Here is a 19493-nt window from a genome sequence, read left to right as displayed (position 1 = left end):
TTTTGCCTTCTCCCCATAACCTTTGGCACCCTGACTAATCAAGAACCTATCAACTTCCACCTTAAATATACTCAATGACTTGGCCTCCACAACAGTCTGTGGCAATGAGTTCCTTACCGAGTCACTACCCTCTGGCTAAAGAAATTTCTCCTCATCTCTGTTCTAAGGGGACGTCCCTCTAGTCTGAGCTGTGCCCTCTGGTCCTAGATTCACCCACAGTAGGATACAACCTCCCTACATTCAGACCTTTCAATATTCAATAGGTTGCAATGAGAATTCCCTTCCCCCCATGTTTCTAAACTCCACCAAATGCAGGCCCAGTGCCATTAAATGCTCCTCATATATTAATCCTTTGATTCCCAGAATCATTCTTGCGGATATCCTCTGGACCCTCTCCAATGTCAGTACATCTTTTCTTAGATAAGAGGCCCAAGTCTGCTCGCAATACTCCAAATGCAGTCTGTCCAATGCCTCACATGCTTACCACTGACTCAACCTGCAAATTAACCTTTAGAAAATCCTGCACAGGGACTCCCAAGGCGCTTTAGACCAAGTTTGGCAAATAGCCAATGCCTTTATTCCTTCTACCAAGTGCATGACATTACACTTCCCTCATTATATTCCATCTGACACTTTGCCCATTCTCCCAATCGAACTCCTTCTGCAGACTCCCTGCTTCAACATTACTTGCCTCTCCACCTGCCTTCGTATCAACTGCAAACTTGGCCACAAAGCCACCAATTCTGTCACCAAAATCGTGACTTATAACATGAAAAGAAACGGCCCAACACAGACCCTTGCGAAACACCAATAGTCACTGGCAGCCAGCCAGAAAATGCCACCTTTATTCCCTCTTTCAGCCTCCTGCCAGTTTGCCAATATTCTATGCATGCTATCACCTTTCCTGTAATACCATAGCCTCTTACCTTGTTAAGCATCGTCATTTGCAGCACCTTGTCAAAGGACTTCTGAAAATCTAAATAAACAACATCCATTCATTCTTCTTCGTCTATCCTCCTTGTAATTTCCTCAAAGAATTCCAACAGATTTGTCAGGCAAGAAACCATGCCGACTTCGGTCTATCTCATCAGGTGCCTCCAAGTAACCAGAGTCCTCATCCTTAATAACGGGACTCCAACATCTTCCCAACCACTGAAGTCAGACCAACTGGCCTATAATTTTCTTGCTGCTCCCTCTCTTCCTGCTTGAAAAATGGAGTGACATTTGCAATTTTCCAGTCCTCCGGAACCATTCAAGAATCTAGTGATTCTTGAAAGATGATTACTAATGCCTCCACAAATCTCTGCAAATACCTCTTTCAGAACCATGGGGTACAGCCCATCTGGTCCAGGTGATTTATCTACCTTCAGACCATTCATCTTCCCAAGCAACAACTTCTTAGTAATAGCAACAAAGCTCATTTCTGCTCCCTGACACAACTGAATTTCAGGCATACTGTTGGGAGTCTTCCACAGTGAGGACTACGCAAGATACTTAAGTTTCTCCGCTATTTTTTTGTTCCCATTACAGTACTGCCTCTTCAGCATCATTTTCCAGCGGTCCATTATCCACACTCGTCTCTCTTTTGGTCTTCATTTGAAAAAACTTTTGGTATTATCTTTTATATTATTGGCTAGCTTACCTTCATATTTCATCTTTTCTCTCCTTACGGCTTTTTTAGTTGCCTTCTGTTGCATCTTTAAAAAATGTTTCTCAATCCTCTAATGTCTGACTAAATTTTGCTATATCACAGGCCCTCTCTTTAGCTTTTATGCTATATTTGACTTCCTTGTCAGCCATGGTTGCCTCATCTTCCCTTCAGAATACTACTTCATCTTTGGAATGCATCTACCCTGCACCTTCTGAATTGCTCCCAGAAACTCCAGCCATTGCTGCTTTGCTGTCCTCCCTGCTAGTGTTCCCTTCCAATGAACTTTGTCCAGCTCCCCTCTCATGCTTCTATAATTCCCCATAATATTGACACATCTGATTTTATGTTCTTCCTCTCAAACTGCAGTGAATTCTATCATATTATGGCACTGTTTCCTAAGGGTTCATTTACCTTAAACTCCCTATTCAAATTTGGTTAATTACAGAACACCTAATCCAGAATCACCGTTCCCCTAGTGGGCTTAACCATAAGTTGCTCTAAATAGACATCTTGTAGGGATTTTCCAAATTCTTTCTCTTGAGATCCAGGACAACATGATTTCCACAATCTCCCTGCATATTGAGATCCCCCATGACTATCATTGTAATTTGCATCCCATATCCTGGCTACTTGGAGGACTGGTTACAACACCCATCAGGGTCTTTCTACCCTTTGTTTCTTAACTCTACCAACGAGTATTATATATCTTCTGATCCAACTACCTCATCCTCAGCCCTATGATTCCGATTCCCATCCACCTGCCTAATTAGTTTAAACTATCCCCAACATCTCTAGCCAACCTGCATGCAAGGATATTGGTCCCTCTCAGGTTCAGGTGTAACCCGTCCCTTCCCCAGAAAAGACTCCAATGATCCAGAAATCTGAAACCGTGCCCCTGCACCAATTCCTTAGCCACATATTCATCTGCCAAATCATCTTACTCTTACCTTCACTGGCGCGTGGCATGGCAGCAATATCCCGTTTTCCGGTTTTCTACCTCACTCCCTATTCTCTCTTCAGGATCTCCTCCCTTTTTATCCATGTCAATATGTACCAAGACTTCCGGCTACTCACCTTCACCCTTGAGAAAGCCGTGGACCCGATCCAAGACATCCCTGACCCTGGCACCTGACAGGCAAAATACCATCCAGGTATCTCTTTCACATCCACAGAATCTCCTGTCTGTCCCCAAAACTAAGGAATCCCCTATCATGACTGCATTCCTCTTCTAAGTCACAGAGCCAAACTCAGTGCCAAAGACCTGCTTGCTATGGTTTCTCCCCAGTAGATCAAACCACAACACCTCGCGCCCCACCCCCCCACCGTCCTTCCCCCAAAAGAATCCAAAGTGGTATACTTATTGTTGAGGGGAATGGTCACAGTGGTACTTTGTACTGGCTGCCCGCTTCTCTTCCTTTTCCTGACAGTTACCCCGTTATCTGCCTCCTGCAACCTAGGGGTGACTATTTCCCTGTGCCTCCTGTCTATCACCTCCTTATTCTCCCAGATGGGCCACAGGTTATCGGGCTGCAGCTTGTGCACATTGTGCAGATGTAGTTATCAGGGAAGTTTGCACATCTCACAGAAGAAACATACCACTACCTCTGGACCCATTCTTGGTGTACTCACTATGTACTAATAGAAAAAAACAAACTTACTAAGAACTCCACCTGTTTTAAGGGGAACATGAGGGGGAGCTCTTAACTTAGAGGGTAGCACGACCTATCAACAGAAGTGGTGGATTTGGGTTCGCTGTCAACACTCGAGAGAAATTTGGAGAGCTACATGGATGGGAGGGGCATGGAGGGCTAAGGTCCACGTGCAGGTCAATGGGACTAAGCAGGTTTTGCACAGACTAGATGGGCTGAAGGGCCTGTTTCTGTGCTCTAGTGCTCTGTGACTCTATGACCAATGTCTTACATAACTTCAAACTAACTAATTGAAATAATGGTAATGAAAATAAGCCTAGCTTTCTGTTGAGTTAAAGCAGAAAGGACATTCAGCCTTAAAATCATGCACCACTCCATTCTCATCTAAGGCTCCAACACACATTTAAAAGCAAGGCATCGAGAGGTCATGACACCAACAACGCTCTGATACTGAACTTCCTTGAGCTTTTCCAGGAAAACTGTTCATTTGCAGCTGCAACCACCCACACCCAGTCTCCAACCCACTGATTGATTAGTTATAACAGCTAACTCAGCGTTGACCACACAGCTTGAAGAGGAATTAAAATTCGCACCCCATGCATTGCAGAACAATAGAGTCAGTCGACCCACCACATAGCTCAAGTGTCAAAGTCATATCCCTGTGACTAAAGTGTTCTTGTATATCACTTGTTTCAATGATTCATAAAACCCTTCAGTAATGTTGAGATAACGTGAAAGACATGCATGTGTTCAGCCATTGTTTCACAACGCAGTGGGAGTACAGAACAGCTGTTACTTGTAGCCAGTGCTGTGCTAACACTATATATTCACTGATTTCCATTGTACCTTGAATATCCCTCCAACAGTTGTGTCAGCCTGGAATAGGTGAGCCGCGATTCCTGCACGCTAATTATGAAGGGCAAGCCGATGTTTTCCGCTCTGCATTGGTTTTTGTGATCTGACCAATGATTCATTTGACAAGTCCTGTGGGAGGGGGAAAAAAGAAAGAATTACTCCCATAAATTTATATTAAAAGTACATTCATTATCACAGGACAGCAATTCTTCATCTTCAAATAATTAGAATACTTCACAGGTCCTGCTTTATTCGGAAGGACAGAACTACAGGCCATTAAGCCAGAAAGAGAGCAAAGGAGATTTTACGAGGATGTTGCAGGGACTCAAGAGACTGAATTATAGAGAGGCTGAGGAGGAAGCGAATGAATCATGATCTTTCAGAGAAGCACAGAAAGGGTAAACACATATACTCTCCAGGGGTTGGGAATCAAGAACTAGAGGGCCATAGGTTTAAAGTGAGAGGTGAGAGAATTAATTAAAACCTGAGGGGCAAATGTACATAGAAGCTGCCAGAGGAAATGGTTGATACATGTGTATTAATAACATTTAAATACATTTTGAGAGGTACATTTACATGATAGGAAAGATTTAGAGGGATAAGACCAGAAAACGTAGGAGCAGATTTAGTCCATTTGGTCCATCTAGTCTGCTCCACCATTCGATCATGGCTGATTTATTTTCCCTCTCAACCCCAATCTTCTGCCTTCACCCCATGACATTTGATGCCTTTACTAATAAAGAACCCATCAACCTCCACAGGAGGATGATGAATGATGTCACAGGCTCCAGCGGTTAAAGAGCCTCTTGCTATTCCACTGTGGACTGTCAGACTGTCACCTCACTCTATTCTCCAATGAAATACGGCAAACCCAGCTCACAGCTGTGTACATGGGAAGGAAGGACCAACTCACTGGTTGCAGTAGGCAACTCGGTAGCAGCTAGTGCAACGACGCAGCTTCTCCTCCGGCTGTTGTGGCTTCTGGCAGGCAGCACACTTGTTGATCGAGATGTTTGGGATTAACAACCTCTGCAGACAAACAAAGCATGAAGTTACTCGTGTCCCAGCATCACGGCACAGGTAATGCAGTCAGCAAACTCACATACAGCCAGTGTGTCCCTGGTTCATTTTGAGACAAACGAGAACCACATTGAAATCAATTGCATCTGCCTTCAGGAGATAGAGAAGAGCTCTCTCTCTGCTTTGGAGCTTAGGTAACCTCTACTGCCATTCCATCAGAAAGAGGGAACATGGAAAAGCTCTGCAGAAACAACTGGTGACTCCTACCTGTTGTACTTGCAGCTCGACTACTCGCTCCTTTGTAAGGTCTTGAGACAGCACCTCGAAGCAGAAGAGTGTATCACTGGGGGACACTGTATCCAGGGACTGAGATGCCAAAAATAGTCGCTGGAATCTATTTCTCACAACCTACAGGAGGAAAGCGCCAAACAAGAGTGATAGAGCTGTCAGTAGCAAAGAAACCTGCAGCATTGAGATTTGTACAGTATATCAACATGATATTGCTCAAATTGTTAAACCACCTTAGTACACTTGAGTTACTTCACCAATTTTGGCCTGAAGCAGTGAACAGACAGTGGAAGAAAAAGGAGAAGAGTATACAGCCCTTCAGCCCAGAACGATGGTCAATCTTTTAATCTACTCTGAGATTCAACTAACTCTTCCCTTCCTCATAGTCTTTCATCCATTTGCCTATCTAAGAGTTTCTTAAATGTCATCAGTATATCTGCCTCTATCACCACCCCGGTAGCATGTTCCATGCACCCACCGAACTGTTAAAAAAAAACAACCCATCTCTATTCATTAATTAATTCATTAATGCATTGACCTGAATATCAATAATAAATTGGAATTACTTCATGAATTTTTTGATGTTGTTCTGAAACCTGGATCAGGCAGTGCAAGAGAAACTCCTTTGCACTTTCAAATTAATTTTAGGGTGTCAGAATTTATTATTTAAATTAAAAGCTTTCCTAAGACTGGAAATTATTGCTGGGTCAGCTGATAGTCAGTGTACATCTATAAAGAGAAGTGTGAGGTATCACACGTGGGGAGGTGCAATAATGCAAGGGAACGTATGACAAACGCAATAGTAGCGAGAGTTGCTGAAGAACAAAAGCACCTTGGAATAACATCCAACACACATCACAGTTGCTGGTGAACGCAGCAGGCCAGGCAGCATCTCTAGGAAGAGGTACAGTCGACGCTTCGCCAGGGTCTCGGCCTGAAACGTTGACTGTACCTCTTCCTAGAGATGCTGCCTGGCCTGCTGCGTTCACCAGCAACTGTGATGTGTGTTGCTTGAAATTCCAGCATCTGCAGATTTCCTTGTGTTGCAATAACATCCACTGATTCATCCAGGTCAGGTAAATAAAGGTGGTTAAGAAAATATTTCTGTATAAGCAAAAACACAGACAGTTCAGTAGCATAGTAGTTAGCACAATGATTTTCAGCACCAGCGATCACCAGTGTTCAATTCCCTCCATTGACTGTCAGGAGTTTGTATGTTCTCCTCATGACAACGTGAGTTTCCTCTGAGTGCTCTGGTTTCCTCCCATACTTCAAAGTGGGTTAGTAAGTTGTGGGTATGCTATGTTGGTGCCAGAAGCACGGCAACACTTGGAGGCTGCCCAGCATAATCCTTGCTGATTTGATTTGACACAAGCTACGCACTTCACCGTATGTTTCAATGTACATTTAAAGCTAATCTTTAATAAATCTTTGAATACACAATCAGGGAGGCTATTCTAGAAATGCATATACTGGAATGTTCATCACACTTCTGCATAAGTACTATGTACAGTCTAATCACCAAATTACAGGAAACACGCCGTTACACCAGGGCTTGGGTTAGAAGAGTGTAGCTATAAAGACCGACTAGATAAGCTAATTGTTTACCCGGGAAAAAGGGAAGCTGAGAGTTCACTGAGTTGCATAATTGAAGGGCCTCACAGACAGTTGGAAGAATCATTTACGTTACAGAATTATATAAAATGTGTATTAATTTAAGTTTGGTAATTTATATGTCCTTGCCTTGTGCTGCTGCCAAAAATCTAACTTCTATGGCATGAATGAATTGAATTGACTTTATTTCTTACATCCTTCTTCACATACATGAGGAGTAAAAATCTTTATATTACATCTCTGTCTGAATGTGCAATCGTAGTAATTTATAATGAATACAACAGTCAATGTAATATAGGGTACACTCAAATCAGGTGGAAGAAGCTGTTCTGGAGCCTGTTGGTCCTGGCTTTAGTTGCAGTACCGTTTCCCGGATGGTAGCAGCTGGAACAGTTTGTGGTTGCGGTGACTCGGGTCCCCAATGATCCTACGAGCCCTTTTTACACACCAGTCTTTGTAAGCTTCCTGAATCATGGGAAGTTCACAACTACGGATGCGTTAGGCTGTCCGCACCACTCTCTGCAGAGTCCTGCAATTAAGGGAGGTACAGTTCCCATACCAGACAGTGATGCAACCAGTCAGGATGCTCTCAATTGGGCCCCTGTAGAAAGTTCTTATAATTTGGGGGCCCATACCAAACATCCTCAACTGTTTGAGGTGAAAGAGGCTCTGTTGTGCCTTTTCCACCACACAGCTGGTGTGTACAGACCATGTGAGGTCCTTGGTGATGTGAAAGCCGAGGAACTTAAAACTGATGTCAATAGGGGTTAGCCTGTCTCCATTCCTCATGTAGTCTACAACCAGCTCCTTTGTTTTTGCGACATTGAGGGAGGGGTTGTTCTCTTGACACCACTGTGTCAGAGAGATGACTTCTTCCCTGTAGGCCATCTTGTTATTGTTTGAGACAAGGCCAATCAATGTAGTGTTGTCTGCAAATTTAATTAGCAGAGTGGAGCTGTGGGTGACAACACAGTCATGGGTATACAGGGAGTAAAGGTGGGGGCAGGGGAACAGTACAGCCCTGAGATGCACCTGTGTTGAGGGACAGAGGTGAGGGAGCCCAGGTCTTGCCACCTGCCAGTAATCTGACAGGAAGTCTAGGATCCAGCTACACAAGGCAGGGTGAAGGCCGAGGTCTCTGAGCTTCTTGTTGAGTCTGGAGGGAACTATGGTGTTGAATGCTGAACTGTAGTCCAAGAACAGCATTCTCACACAAGCATCCTTCTTCTCCAGAAACAAACTTATTAACAGAAACATGAGCAACCAAGAAGTAAAAGTCAAAAGTAACTGGCTTTCTCCAAAGGCTTGGTGGGAATCTGGAAAACACTGGCTGAAAAGGAACTAAATGGCAGAAACTCTAATCATATTTACAATGTAGTTAAATCTTGGACCACATTTGGGAGTATTCTGTGTAGTTCTGGTTGCCTTGCTATAGGAAGGATATGGAAGCTTTAGAGAGGGTGCAGAGGAGATTTACCAAGATGCTCCATAGACTGCAGAGCATAGGCTGGGCGAGCTGCAGCTTTCCTCTTATAGAGAAGGAAAATGAGAGGCGTCTTGATAAAAGTGTATTACAAGATAAGAGAAAAAGAATGGATAGCCAAAGGCTTTTTCCCCAGGATGGAAATGGCTAATACAGGGGCTAAGTTTTGAAGTTGATTAGAGGAAAGTATAAGGAGAATGTCAGAGGTAAGTTTTTTAAAAAAAACATTAGTGAGTGTGTGGAAGTAGAAGGGATGGAGGTAGAAGAAGATACACTGGCGACATTGACGAGGCTCTTAGTACATGGATGAAAGAAAAATGGAGGGCTATGTGGGAGGGAAGGGTTAGATTGATCGTAGAGTAGGTTATAAGGTCAGCACAACATTGTGGACTAAAGGGCTGTGCTGCAGTGCTGTATTAAAGAGCTATGATGGGCAAGGCTATAGAGCTGATACTGAAAGGTTACTGCCTCTGTTGCAAGTTTTCTATGAGTTAAGGCAGCTGGATATGGGTCACAACCAGCCACGATCTTACTGAACAGGCTCAAGGGCAGAATGGGCCATTGTACTACTATATTAAGAAAGAGTGCCAGCAGCTTAATCAATCTCAGAAATTTCATTTGATGCCCAGCTCACATCTCAGTTTTCATTCATAAGCACACATTTTCCAAGCTGAAATCATTTGTCGACCTTCAGGATCAGAAACATCAGCTCCATTTGCCTTTAGTTTGCTCAGGGAAACATACAAAGGAAAAGCCTCACTTGTGGTCTTCTTGAAGGTAGACAATACTATAGGGGTCAAAATCCACTGTAGTCCCTCTTGGCCAGCGTCCAATGGACCTACAGAGGTATGAATAGGTGACGCAGAATATTCCCAGTTCACTAGATCAGACGGTAATATTTTTAGGAAAGTATATCCCAATGGAACATGTATTTAAAATTATAAAGATATTAAATTGAATTGTCTGGCATTTGTTGGAAGCTTGTGTATGTTTTCTCAAGCTGCATGGGTACAGAAGAGATTCATGAAAATGTTAGTGAGACTGTAGGGGCTGAGTTATAAGGAGAGGCAGGAAAGGCTGGGACTCCTTTCCTAGGAGTGGGGAAAACTGGGGAAGATAAGGTCATAGAGTTTTTTTAACCCCTAGAATCTAAAACCAGAGGTACACGTGTTGGCCGGAAGAAACTACAATCAATGAACAGGAATGGTGGTGCCCATTTTGTGAACTGTTCGATGAAGCAATTCTTGCTGTGGGATAACTTAATCAGAGCAATTGAACTTGGGCACAAGGAGTTTCTGTTAATGATCTGCAAAACCTGAGGCTATTCTCAGATAAGAAACGTGTTTATTGTGTAAAATGATAGGTTTGTAGAAGTAATCTCATCATCTGGTTCGAGTGTCTGGATAGCCAGGTTCGAGCCAGTCAGAGTTGAAGAGAACTAAGTAAGTCACCTTAGGCACAAAGTTGAAGGCAGAGCCCTAAAAATAATACTGCTTGTAGCACTGGCTACATCCAATGAGAATTTGACACAGATCAGTCAGATGATTGAGGCAACAAAATTGAAACATCAAAATTGAAACATCATAGGATTGACCTTGTAAAGTATGGATCTGTTGTCTACGCATGCGCATTCTTCTTCCTCTCGCGCTGCAATGTGAATACATTAGTTACAGCCATCTCGTGTGCGTGCTTTTATTGAATCGATATGTAGTTGTGTGCAGACACAACAAATTGGCGACATGTATGAAACTAAATGTCACCAACTGCACTGACAGTTATGGGACAAACCAACAAGAGTTAAATAGCATGAGAAAGCCGAAGGACCCGTGAATAACAGTGAAAGACACGCTGAATTTAAAGTGAGAGTAATGTGGCAATGTCTTCAGTCGGGAAAGTTGGCAAATTTGACAGAACTAATGAAGGCTGGGAGTCGTATTATCAAGAGGATGGAACTGTATTGTAATGCGAACAATGTGGAGGAGCAAAATAAAGCCGCTACACTTCTTAACTTAATGGGCCCAAGAACGTACAGTCTCTTATGCAACATAGTAACCCCTGCAAAGTCAGCAAGACAGTCAAATGAAATTATTACAAGATTACAAAATCACTTGAGCCCTAAACTGATGGTAACAGCTGAGAGATTTAGATTTTACAAAAGGAATCAGTTAAAAGATGAAAGCATTTCTGAATACATTGCAGAAATACGCAAACTTTCCCAGTACTGTGACTTTAGAGATGTAGTTTCTGATGCATTAAGAGACAGGCTTGTGTGTGGTATGCATAGTCAAAGCACTGAAATGAGGCTATTATCCAAAAGAAACCCAACCTCAGAATGGGCATTAACCATTGCAATATCATTAGAGACTGTAGAAAAGGATGCAAAACTACAGAAGAGGAGGTTAGATTGTCAAATGCACAAAACGTCTCTGAATTGTGCAAAAAGCCAAAGATGTTATCAATGTGGCAAATCCTCCCATGATGCAAATGACTGTTGTTCAAAGAAAAGTCTGCAGAAAGTGTCACAGTCAAGGTCACAGAGATAATCCGTAAGGCAGACAAAAAGCACAACTGGGTGAAAAGTCTGATACACAAAACTAAACAAATGCATAAAGTTACTGAATGTAAAACAGAATCAGACAACATACAGTCTGACAAAGGTGAACTGTCATGCCTAGAAGTGCATAACTAGATCACAATAGATGATCTGGATTACAATAGATGTGCCCAGTGTAAAACTGAAAATGGAGCAGGGTCAGCTTTGTCCATAATTCCAGAGGCTGACTACAACAGACCCTAAGATACCATTGGGGAAGACCTCAGTAATGCTAAAGACTTACACAGGTAAAAAAATGTCTCCCAAAGGCAAACTGAAAGTAAATGGAGGCCAAGCACAATGTATTGAAAAGTGGATGGCCAGCACTTCTGGGATGTGAATGGTTGAGAAAAATCCAACTAGACTGGCATTCAATCAAAGCTCTCAGTGTGACATCAACAGGAAACGGTAGCCCAAATGGTAGCACTGACCAGAGACTGGCACAGCTGCCAATGCTAGTGAGGAGGTGATTCAGAAGGGGATTGGTAAACTCACAGGCATGAATTGAACTGGATGACACAGCAACACCAAGATTCCGTAAAGCTCATCCAGTGTCTTACATCAGGGGTCCCCAACCTTTTTTGCACCGCAGACCAGTTTAATATTGACAATATTCTTGCGGACTGGCCAACCGGGGGTGGTGGTGGGGGTGGCGGGGCTAGGTTTGCCAACTGGTTACCCTGAGAAAGACTACCATGGCCATGAAGCCTTGCGCATGCGCGCATATATTATGTGCACATGCGTGTACGTACCGATTTTTTTCTACGAATCATTTTTGGCGATTCTGCTCAGTGAAACTACACTGTACATACATTATTTCTACTTTATAAAGGCTGTGTACTTATCATATCATTCCTTTTACTATATGTTAGTGTTATTTTAGGTTTTATGTGTTATTTGGTACGATTTGGTAGGTTATTTTTTGGGTCTAGGAACGCTCAAAAATTGTTCCCATATAAATTAATGGTAACTGCTTCTTCGCTTTACGCCATTTCGGCACGAAAGATTTCACAGGAATGCTCTGCCTTAGAGGGGGAAATACGGGACCAGGGCGGTCCCGTATGGAACAAACCAATTTAGCCTAATATACGGGATGTCCCGGCTAATAAGGGACAGTTGGCAACCCTGGGGGGGAGGGGGGGATGTTAATCACGACCGGAACATAGGTGATAAGTCAACTATAAGTCACTTTAAGTGGCTAATACACTTAACTTCGTTTCTAAAAGGGTTTATCTAGCGAAGTCAATATTAAACACACAGCGCATATTTTCCTCGTATGAACATATGAAATCATTGCAACACACCAACATCGCTGAATCATTGGGAGCCCTGGGCTTGTTTCCCTGCAACAAGATGATCCCATCGAGGGGTGACGGGAGACAGCGATACTCGAAGGGGGTTCCTTATGTTCAGTCAATTCCGCAATTTAGTTTTCGTCGCATTCATTGCAGAAAACTCCGCTTTGCAGAGATATGTTGGAATGGAAGCAACGTTTTCAGTGCTTTTGTGGCTATCTCAGGATACTTCGCCTTGACTTTGATCCAGAATGCCGGCAGAGATGATATGTTAAACATACTTTTCAGCCCGCTGTCATTTACAAGCTCGAGAAGTTGATCTTTCCGCACTGACATGGATGATGCGTGTGTAATGACCTCGCATGCGTTCAAGTTCAACAGTGGGCGTGACAGGGAGTGAGGAAAGGTGCAGCTGACTTGTATCGTTTCATATTGCCAAATCATATCGTTTCCTCGCGGCCCAGTAGCACATGCTTTGAGGCCTGGTGGTTGGGGACCACTGCCTTAAGGTGGATGCTGATGCAGAGCTTGGAGGCGTCTGCAATTCTCTCCAAGGTTGAGTGGAGCGATTGGGCCATGCCCAATGTCCTGGTGATCAAGAAAGGGAAGGCTGGAGGCATTTGTGTATGTGGGGATTTGAAGGTGGGCATCAACCTGGTGCTGCATCCTGTGCAGTATCCCCAGCCACAAATAGAAAACATTTTTGCATCTATGGCAGGCGGGGAGAGATCTTCAAAGATTGACTTGTCACAAGCTTATCTGTAAATAGAGATTGAGGAGTCAAGCAGGAAATTCCTCAAAATCAACACTCACAAGGGACTGTTCCAGTATAATTGTCTCGTCTTTGGTATCGAATCAGCTCCAGCAATTTGGCAAAGAGCAATGGACCAAGTGCTTCAAGATGTCCCAGCAACACAATGTTACCTTGAAGATATCATCGTGACTGGCAAAAGTGATGAAGAGCACCTCCAAAATCTGGTAAAGTGTTTACCAGGCTGGGCGAGTATGGTCTGCACACAAAGAGGGAAATGTGAGATTTTCAAGAATGAAATCTCATATTGTGGACATGTCTTTGACAAGCATGGCTTACATAAGTCACAAGAGAAGACTGAAGCAGTGTTACAGTCACCCAAACCAGAAAATGTGTCACAACTCAGCTCATACTTGGGTCTTGTAAACTACTACCATCGGTTTCTCCCAAACATTGCAACAGTGCTGCATCCATTGAACACACCATTACAGACAGGAGCAAAGTGGGAACGGTCAGAAAGATGTGAAAAAGCATTCAAGGAAACAAGAAGACTAATAACATCCAATGATCTGCTCGCCCATTATGGTCCATCCCTGCCCATCTGACTGGTGTACTATGCCTCCCCTTATGGCATTGGAGCCATTTTGCCACATATTATGAAAGATGGATCTGAACGCCCGATTGCATTTGCTTCAAGATCACTGATGAGTGCAGAATGCAACAATGCACAGACTGACCAAGAGGCCCTAAGTCTAGTATGGGGAATAAAGAAGTTCCACCACTACCTGTATGGAGAAAAGTTTACACTAGTGACAGATCACCATCCCTGAGTGTCCATTTTCAATCCCAGGAAGGGAATTTCTGTGATGACTGCTACCTGGTTACAATGTTGGGTACTGTTCCTTGGAGCCCAACTCTACGAACGTCGAGTTCAAGGGTACCAAACAGCATAGCAACACTGATGGCTTGTCATATCTTCCATTATTGGCAATTGAAGAACTGGAAGTCTTCATATTGTGACCCAGCAGAAGTGTTCAACACTGCACTGGTGGACCAGTTGTTGGTAACAAATTCCAAAATACAAAGGGAAACAAGGAATGATCTGACATTGTCAAAAGTCTATGAAACCAGCATGCAAGGATGGCCAGCTCATGGTAAATCTTACGTTTCCAGAGACCGACTGTTGGCATGTCAAAGAACGCTGATGTGTGGCTCTTGTGTTGTGGCTCCTCTAAACTACGCACCAGAGTGTTAGAAAATCTGCATGAAAGACATCTAGGTACAGTCAAGGTGAAGAGTCTCACTCAGAGCTACGTGTGGCGGCTAGGAATACAAAACAGGATTGAAAACTTAGGCAAAAGCTGTTTGGAATGCCACAACATTCAAAATGCACCACACAGGCACTGTTACACCCATGGGAGTGGCCGTCATCACCATGGCAAAGAGTACATATTGATTTTGCGGGGCTATTCATGGACTTCACGTTTCTGATTGCGGTGAATGCTCAATGTGGCCGGAGGTCATACCAATGAAGTCAACCATGTCAGCAAAGACTGTCCCCGCTCTGAGGACTACCTTCGTCAGAAATGGCTTACCTAACCAAATCATGACCGACAACAGACCACAATATACATCAGAACTTTGACTTCAAGATGAAAAATGGTATCAGACATTTCAAATCACAAACACAAGAAAATCAGTTGGCAATCCAAGCCACACACACAAAATGCTGGAGGAACTAAGCAGGCCAGACATCAACTATGGAAAAAATGTTCTGTCGATGTTTTGGGCAGAGACCCTTCGGCAGTCCTGGCCCAAAACGTCGACTGTACTTTTTTGCCCCCATAGACAATGCCTGGCCTTCTGAGTTCCTCCAGCATTTTGTGCATGTTGAGCACATTTTTCAAGTCACCTCCTTACCACCCAGCAACAAATTGGTCAGCTGAAAGGTTTATCCAAACCTTCAAGTCGTCCATTAAAGTGATGGACAAGGAGGACATTTCTCTACAGCACAAGTAGAAAATTTCCTTTTTGTGTATCGGAACGCTGTTTATGCAATGACAAATCAAACTCCTGCACAGCTGGAATCTGAGATCTCACATGGGCCTCTGGAAAGGTACAGTTCAGCCAGTTGCAAAGTAAAACATCAAGGAGCTTCGAGATTGGACAGGAAGTCCTAGTGCATGATTACCAAGATAAGTGGACACCTGGTAGGATAGCTACAAGAACTGGACCACTGATATACAGAGTGGATGCTGGAGATCAGACATGGAGAAATCAGGTGAACCATATACCGGATGCTCAACCAAAGAACACACCTGAGTTGATGGCATCTGACAAGACGGACACATTTCAGTCACTGGACCTGCCTTCCAGTAATGATCATGTCACTGACAGCATCGTGACACAGGAAACTGAGAACGTTGTCTTAGATAAAACACCTACCAAACCTGATACCACTCCTTAGGTCCAGAGGTGTGACAAGAACATTACTGTTGATAAGACACTTGTCAAACCTGATGCCACTCCACAGTCCAGAGGTGCTATCCTGAAAGAAACAGAGCATCACCCAAAAGAACTGTGAAGTTAGTTATGGACTGTTATTGTGAAAGCATGTTTATTTGGAATATAGGTTTATGAAAGGAAAGTTGAATGTTTTCTACATATACAGTTTATGTTGCATTAATCCAAAGGGGGAGGAAGTGTAACGTATGAATATATTTCTTTTAGAGCAATGACATCCCTCTTAGCACTACATATTGATCTGTTGTCCACGCATGCGCATTGTTCTCCTTCTCTCTCTCACTGCAATGTGAATACACCAGAGAAAGCCATCTCCGTGTGCATGCTTTTATTGAATATATATGTAGTTGTGCACAGACACAACATACCTAATGAGGAAAAGTATAAAAATAGAGGATTTTGAGAGCTCAGGAAGCAACAACTCCTCGGAGACCAACCACTGCAGATGTGGAGGACCCCACGTCAGACACGTGGGGATTAGATCAGGACCACAAGGTACACATGGTTAGTTGGACTTTTCCCAGGCAATACCTTTTCTATTCTTTGACTGTTCATGGAGGGTCAGGAAAACTTAGTTCATGAGCATATAGATATTCAGTTGTGTGAATTCACATGAGCCAATAAAAGTACTTGTAACACAGGTATAAGGTGAGAAAGGAATGAGTTAAAAGGGACCCGAGGATAGTGGGTATCTGGAACAAGTTGCCAGAGGAAGCTGTAGAGGTGGATATAATTACAATGGGGTTTAAGATGTTTTGACAAGTACATAGATAAGGTTGAGAGGAAAATGGGCCAAATTCAATCAAATGGATTAACTTGGTCAGCTTGGACCACCTGGGTCAAAGGTTGTGCTTCTGAGTTGTTTGGTCTGTGACTTTCTGACCTTGAACTAGCCAAGTTAAATGCCATTTGCCATTCTCTGGCCCACTTCCTAAGTTGGTCTCTTAGACAAAGACAACATCACTGTCCACGACACTACCAATTTCATTGTAGTCCACAAACTTACTAACCATGTTAATAACAACTCCATCCAAACTGTTGGTAAACAACAGTGGACACAGCACCAATCTCTGTGGCATACCAGTGGTAACAGGCCCCTAATCTGAAAACTGAACGCCCACTACCAGCATCTGTGTTCTACCACCACGTCAATTAGCTAACTCATCCTGGACCCCATACGATCTAACCTTCCAGACAGCCCTTTCTTGCCTTCTGAAATAAACGCACAACTTCAGACACCCTCCAGTCATTTGGTATCTCACCCATGGCTAACTCTGCCAGTGCCTCAGGAGGTTCTTCCCTAGCTCCCATAATGTCCTAGGATGCACTCTGGATTTGGCCACCTGAATGTGCTTCAAGACCCCCAGCACCTCTGGAGGAACAAGTAACTCTTTAGATAAAGATGGATTTCAAGACAGGAGAACTTTCTTGTTCAACCCATCTTCTCATCACCTTCTCTAGTTTAATCACAAGTCACCTTTGCACAGTTATAAGGCCTTACCTCAGCTAGTCGGAGACAGTCTACTTTTACCTTCATGTTTCGGGCAACAGCTTCAAAGATGTCTGTGGCGCTGGCATTTTCCTTGCTCACACTCACCAAGATCTATTAGCAGAGAAGGAGAAAAGGAGCAATCAGGTTAACTAAAATACATTTAGAGCATGTTTAACTGAGTAAAACATTCCAAGGCTTTTCACAGAACCAAAAACAAATTCTAACACCAAGCAACAACTAACTTGTTTAAGCACATTGGCCTTCATAAACCAAATTATTGAGTACAGGAGGTGGGATATTATGTAGAAGTTGCATAACACAATGGTGAGGCCCAATTTGGAGCACTGTGTCCAGTTCTAGTTACCTACCTACAGGAAACATAGAACATAGAAGTCTACAGCATATTACAGGCCCTTTGTAACAACCATGTAACATACTCTAGAAACTGCCTAGAATTTCCCTATTGCACAGCCCTCTATTTTTCTAAGCTCCATGTGCCTTCTAAGAGTCTCTTAAAAGACCCTATTGCGCTGGCGGTGCATTCCAAGCACCCACCACTCTGTGTGAAAAACTTACCCCTGACATCCCTCCCTGTACCTACTTCCAAGCACCTTAAAACTTGTGTTAGCCATTTCAGCCCTGGGAAAAAGCCTCCAGCTATCCACACGATTAATGCCTTTCATCTTACAATCTCTATCAGGTCACCTCTCATCCTCCATCATTCCAAGGTGAAAAGGCCAAGTTCACTCAACCTATTCTCATAAGGCACACTCTCCAATCCAGGTAATATCCTTGTAAACCGCTGCACTCTCTCTATAGTATCCACATCCACAGTGAGGTGACCAGAAGTGATCACAGTACTCCAAGTGGGGTCTGACTAAGGTCATATAGCCGTAAAGATTGAAAAAGTACAGAGAAAGTTTACAAGATGTTGCTGGGTCTTGAGGACCTGAGTTACAAGAAAAGATTGAATAGGTTCGGACTTTATTCCCTGGAGTGTAGGAGAATGAAGGGAGATCTGTTAGAGGTATATAAAATTATGAAGGGTATAGATAAGAGTAGATGCAAGCAAGATGTTCCACTGAGGTTGGGTGAGACTAGAACGAGGGGTCATAGATTGAGTGAAAGGTGAAATATTTAAGGGGAACCTGAGGGGGCAACTTCTGCACTAAGAGGGCAGTGAGAACATGGAATGAGCTGCCAGTGAAAGTGTAGGATGTGGGCTCAATTTCAATATTTACATTGTTTGGATAGGTGTATGATTGGGAGGTTTATGGAGGACTATGGACCAGGTGCATGTCGATGGGACTCAGCAGATTAATAGTTTGGCACAGACTAGATGGATCAAAGGACCTGTGTCTATGAATATTTAGACAGCTAACCAAGAGCTTGAGCAAAGCAGCAAAGTTTGGGAGCATTCTAAGAGAAGAGAGAGCCCGAGGGAGAGAACCTTAGAATCAACATTTCAAAACTTAGAACTCAGGATACAGAAGAGAAAGCCTTAAATTGGGGTGATTAAATATTGGAATCCACTGAAGGACAAGAAAGGAAGATCCCAGGGATACGATGGATGGATGTGAGAAAATAGTGGAGTGCAGAGTGAGTTTTACAACTGAAGGGACACATGTGTGGTGGGAAATTCTCTACACAAACTCATGTGGTTCCAGAATCATCTAGCATATTCCAGGCAAAGACTGAGGTTACTGGAGAATAAACAGGTAGAGATGAAAGATTAGCTCTATTTGTCACATTTACATTAAAACATACAATGAAACAGTGTCAATGACAAACACAGTTTGAGGATTGTAGGGGGTAGTCCACAAGTGACCAACATAGCATACCCATGCCAACTGCTATGTAACCATGGCTGCTGATGTTTTGACACAGGAGGCTGTAGCTACTGAGATTTGGAGCTGATAAGGTAAGAGAATGGGTATTGAGGTAGAGAAAAGTCATAAGCTAGCGCATGACATGGCAAGCTGAAGGGCTGAATGGCCCTCTCCTACTTTCACTGTATGCTTGTACGGTGGTGTGAATTAGTACATGGACACCAGATCAGGATGAGATCAATTCTTTCCATAATATGTCGATTGGAGGGCGAGTCAGACAGCAAAGGAAGAGCTGAATCTAGCAGGAAGAGAAAATGGATAACAACCTTAGCAAATAAACCAAGGTTAGAAGTATAATGTTAGGAGATGGAAGTATTCAGTCTTGGCAAACAGTGAGGATGTGGAGTTAATCTCATCTGCCTGTAGTCAGGTGCAGCTGAGAAAGGGAGG

At 43.3% G+C, this 19493-nt stretch overlaps 1 protein-coding gene across 6 annotated transcripts in view; it reads right to left on the bottom strand.

The window, feature by feature from the left end:
- Positions 1-19493, bottom strand: part of usp19 (ubiquitin specific peptidase 19) — a 215667-nt gene that overhangs the window by 39956 nt on the left and 156218 nt on the right. For all 6 annotated transcript variants that reach the window (XM_063068283.1, XM_063068282.1, XM_063068287.1 and 3 more), the window contains 4 exons: positions 17224-17325; positions 5443-5583; positions 5069-5184; positions 4147-4284 (listed from right to left, as the gene is read on the bottom strand). In XM_063068283.1, the coding sequence (XP_062924353.1) occupies positions 4147-4284; positions 5069-5184; positions 5443-5583; positions 17224-17325 (497 nt within the window). The remainder of the gene's footprint in view (positions 1-4146; positions 4285-5068; positions 5185-5442; positions 5584-17223; positions 17326-19493) is intronic.

Source organism: Mobula hypostoma, chromosome 15 (genome assembly GCF_963921235.1).
Source record: "Mobula hypostoma chromosome 15, sMobHyp1.1, whole genome shotgun sequence".
Classification (NCBI taxonomy): Eukaryota; Metazoa; Chordata; class Chondrichthyes; order Myliobatiformes; family Myliobatidae; genus Mobula; species Mobula hypostoma.
The sequence above is the reverse complement of the archived record's forward strand: the minus strand, read 5'-3'. Positions and strand labels throughout refer to the sequence as shown.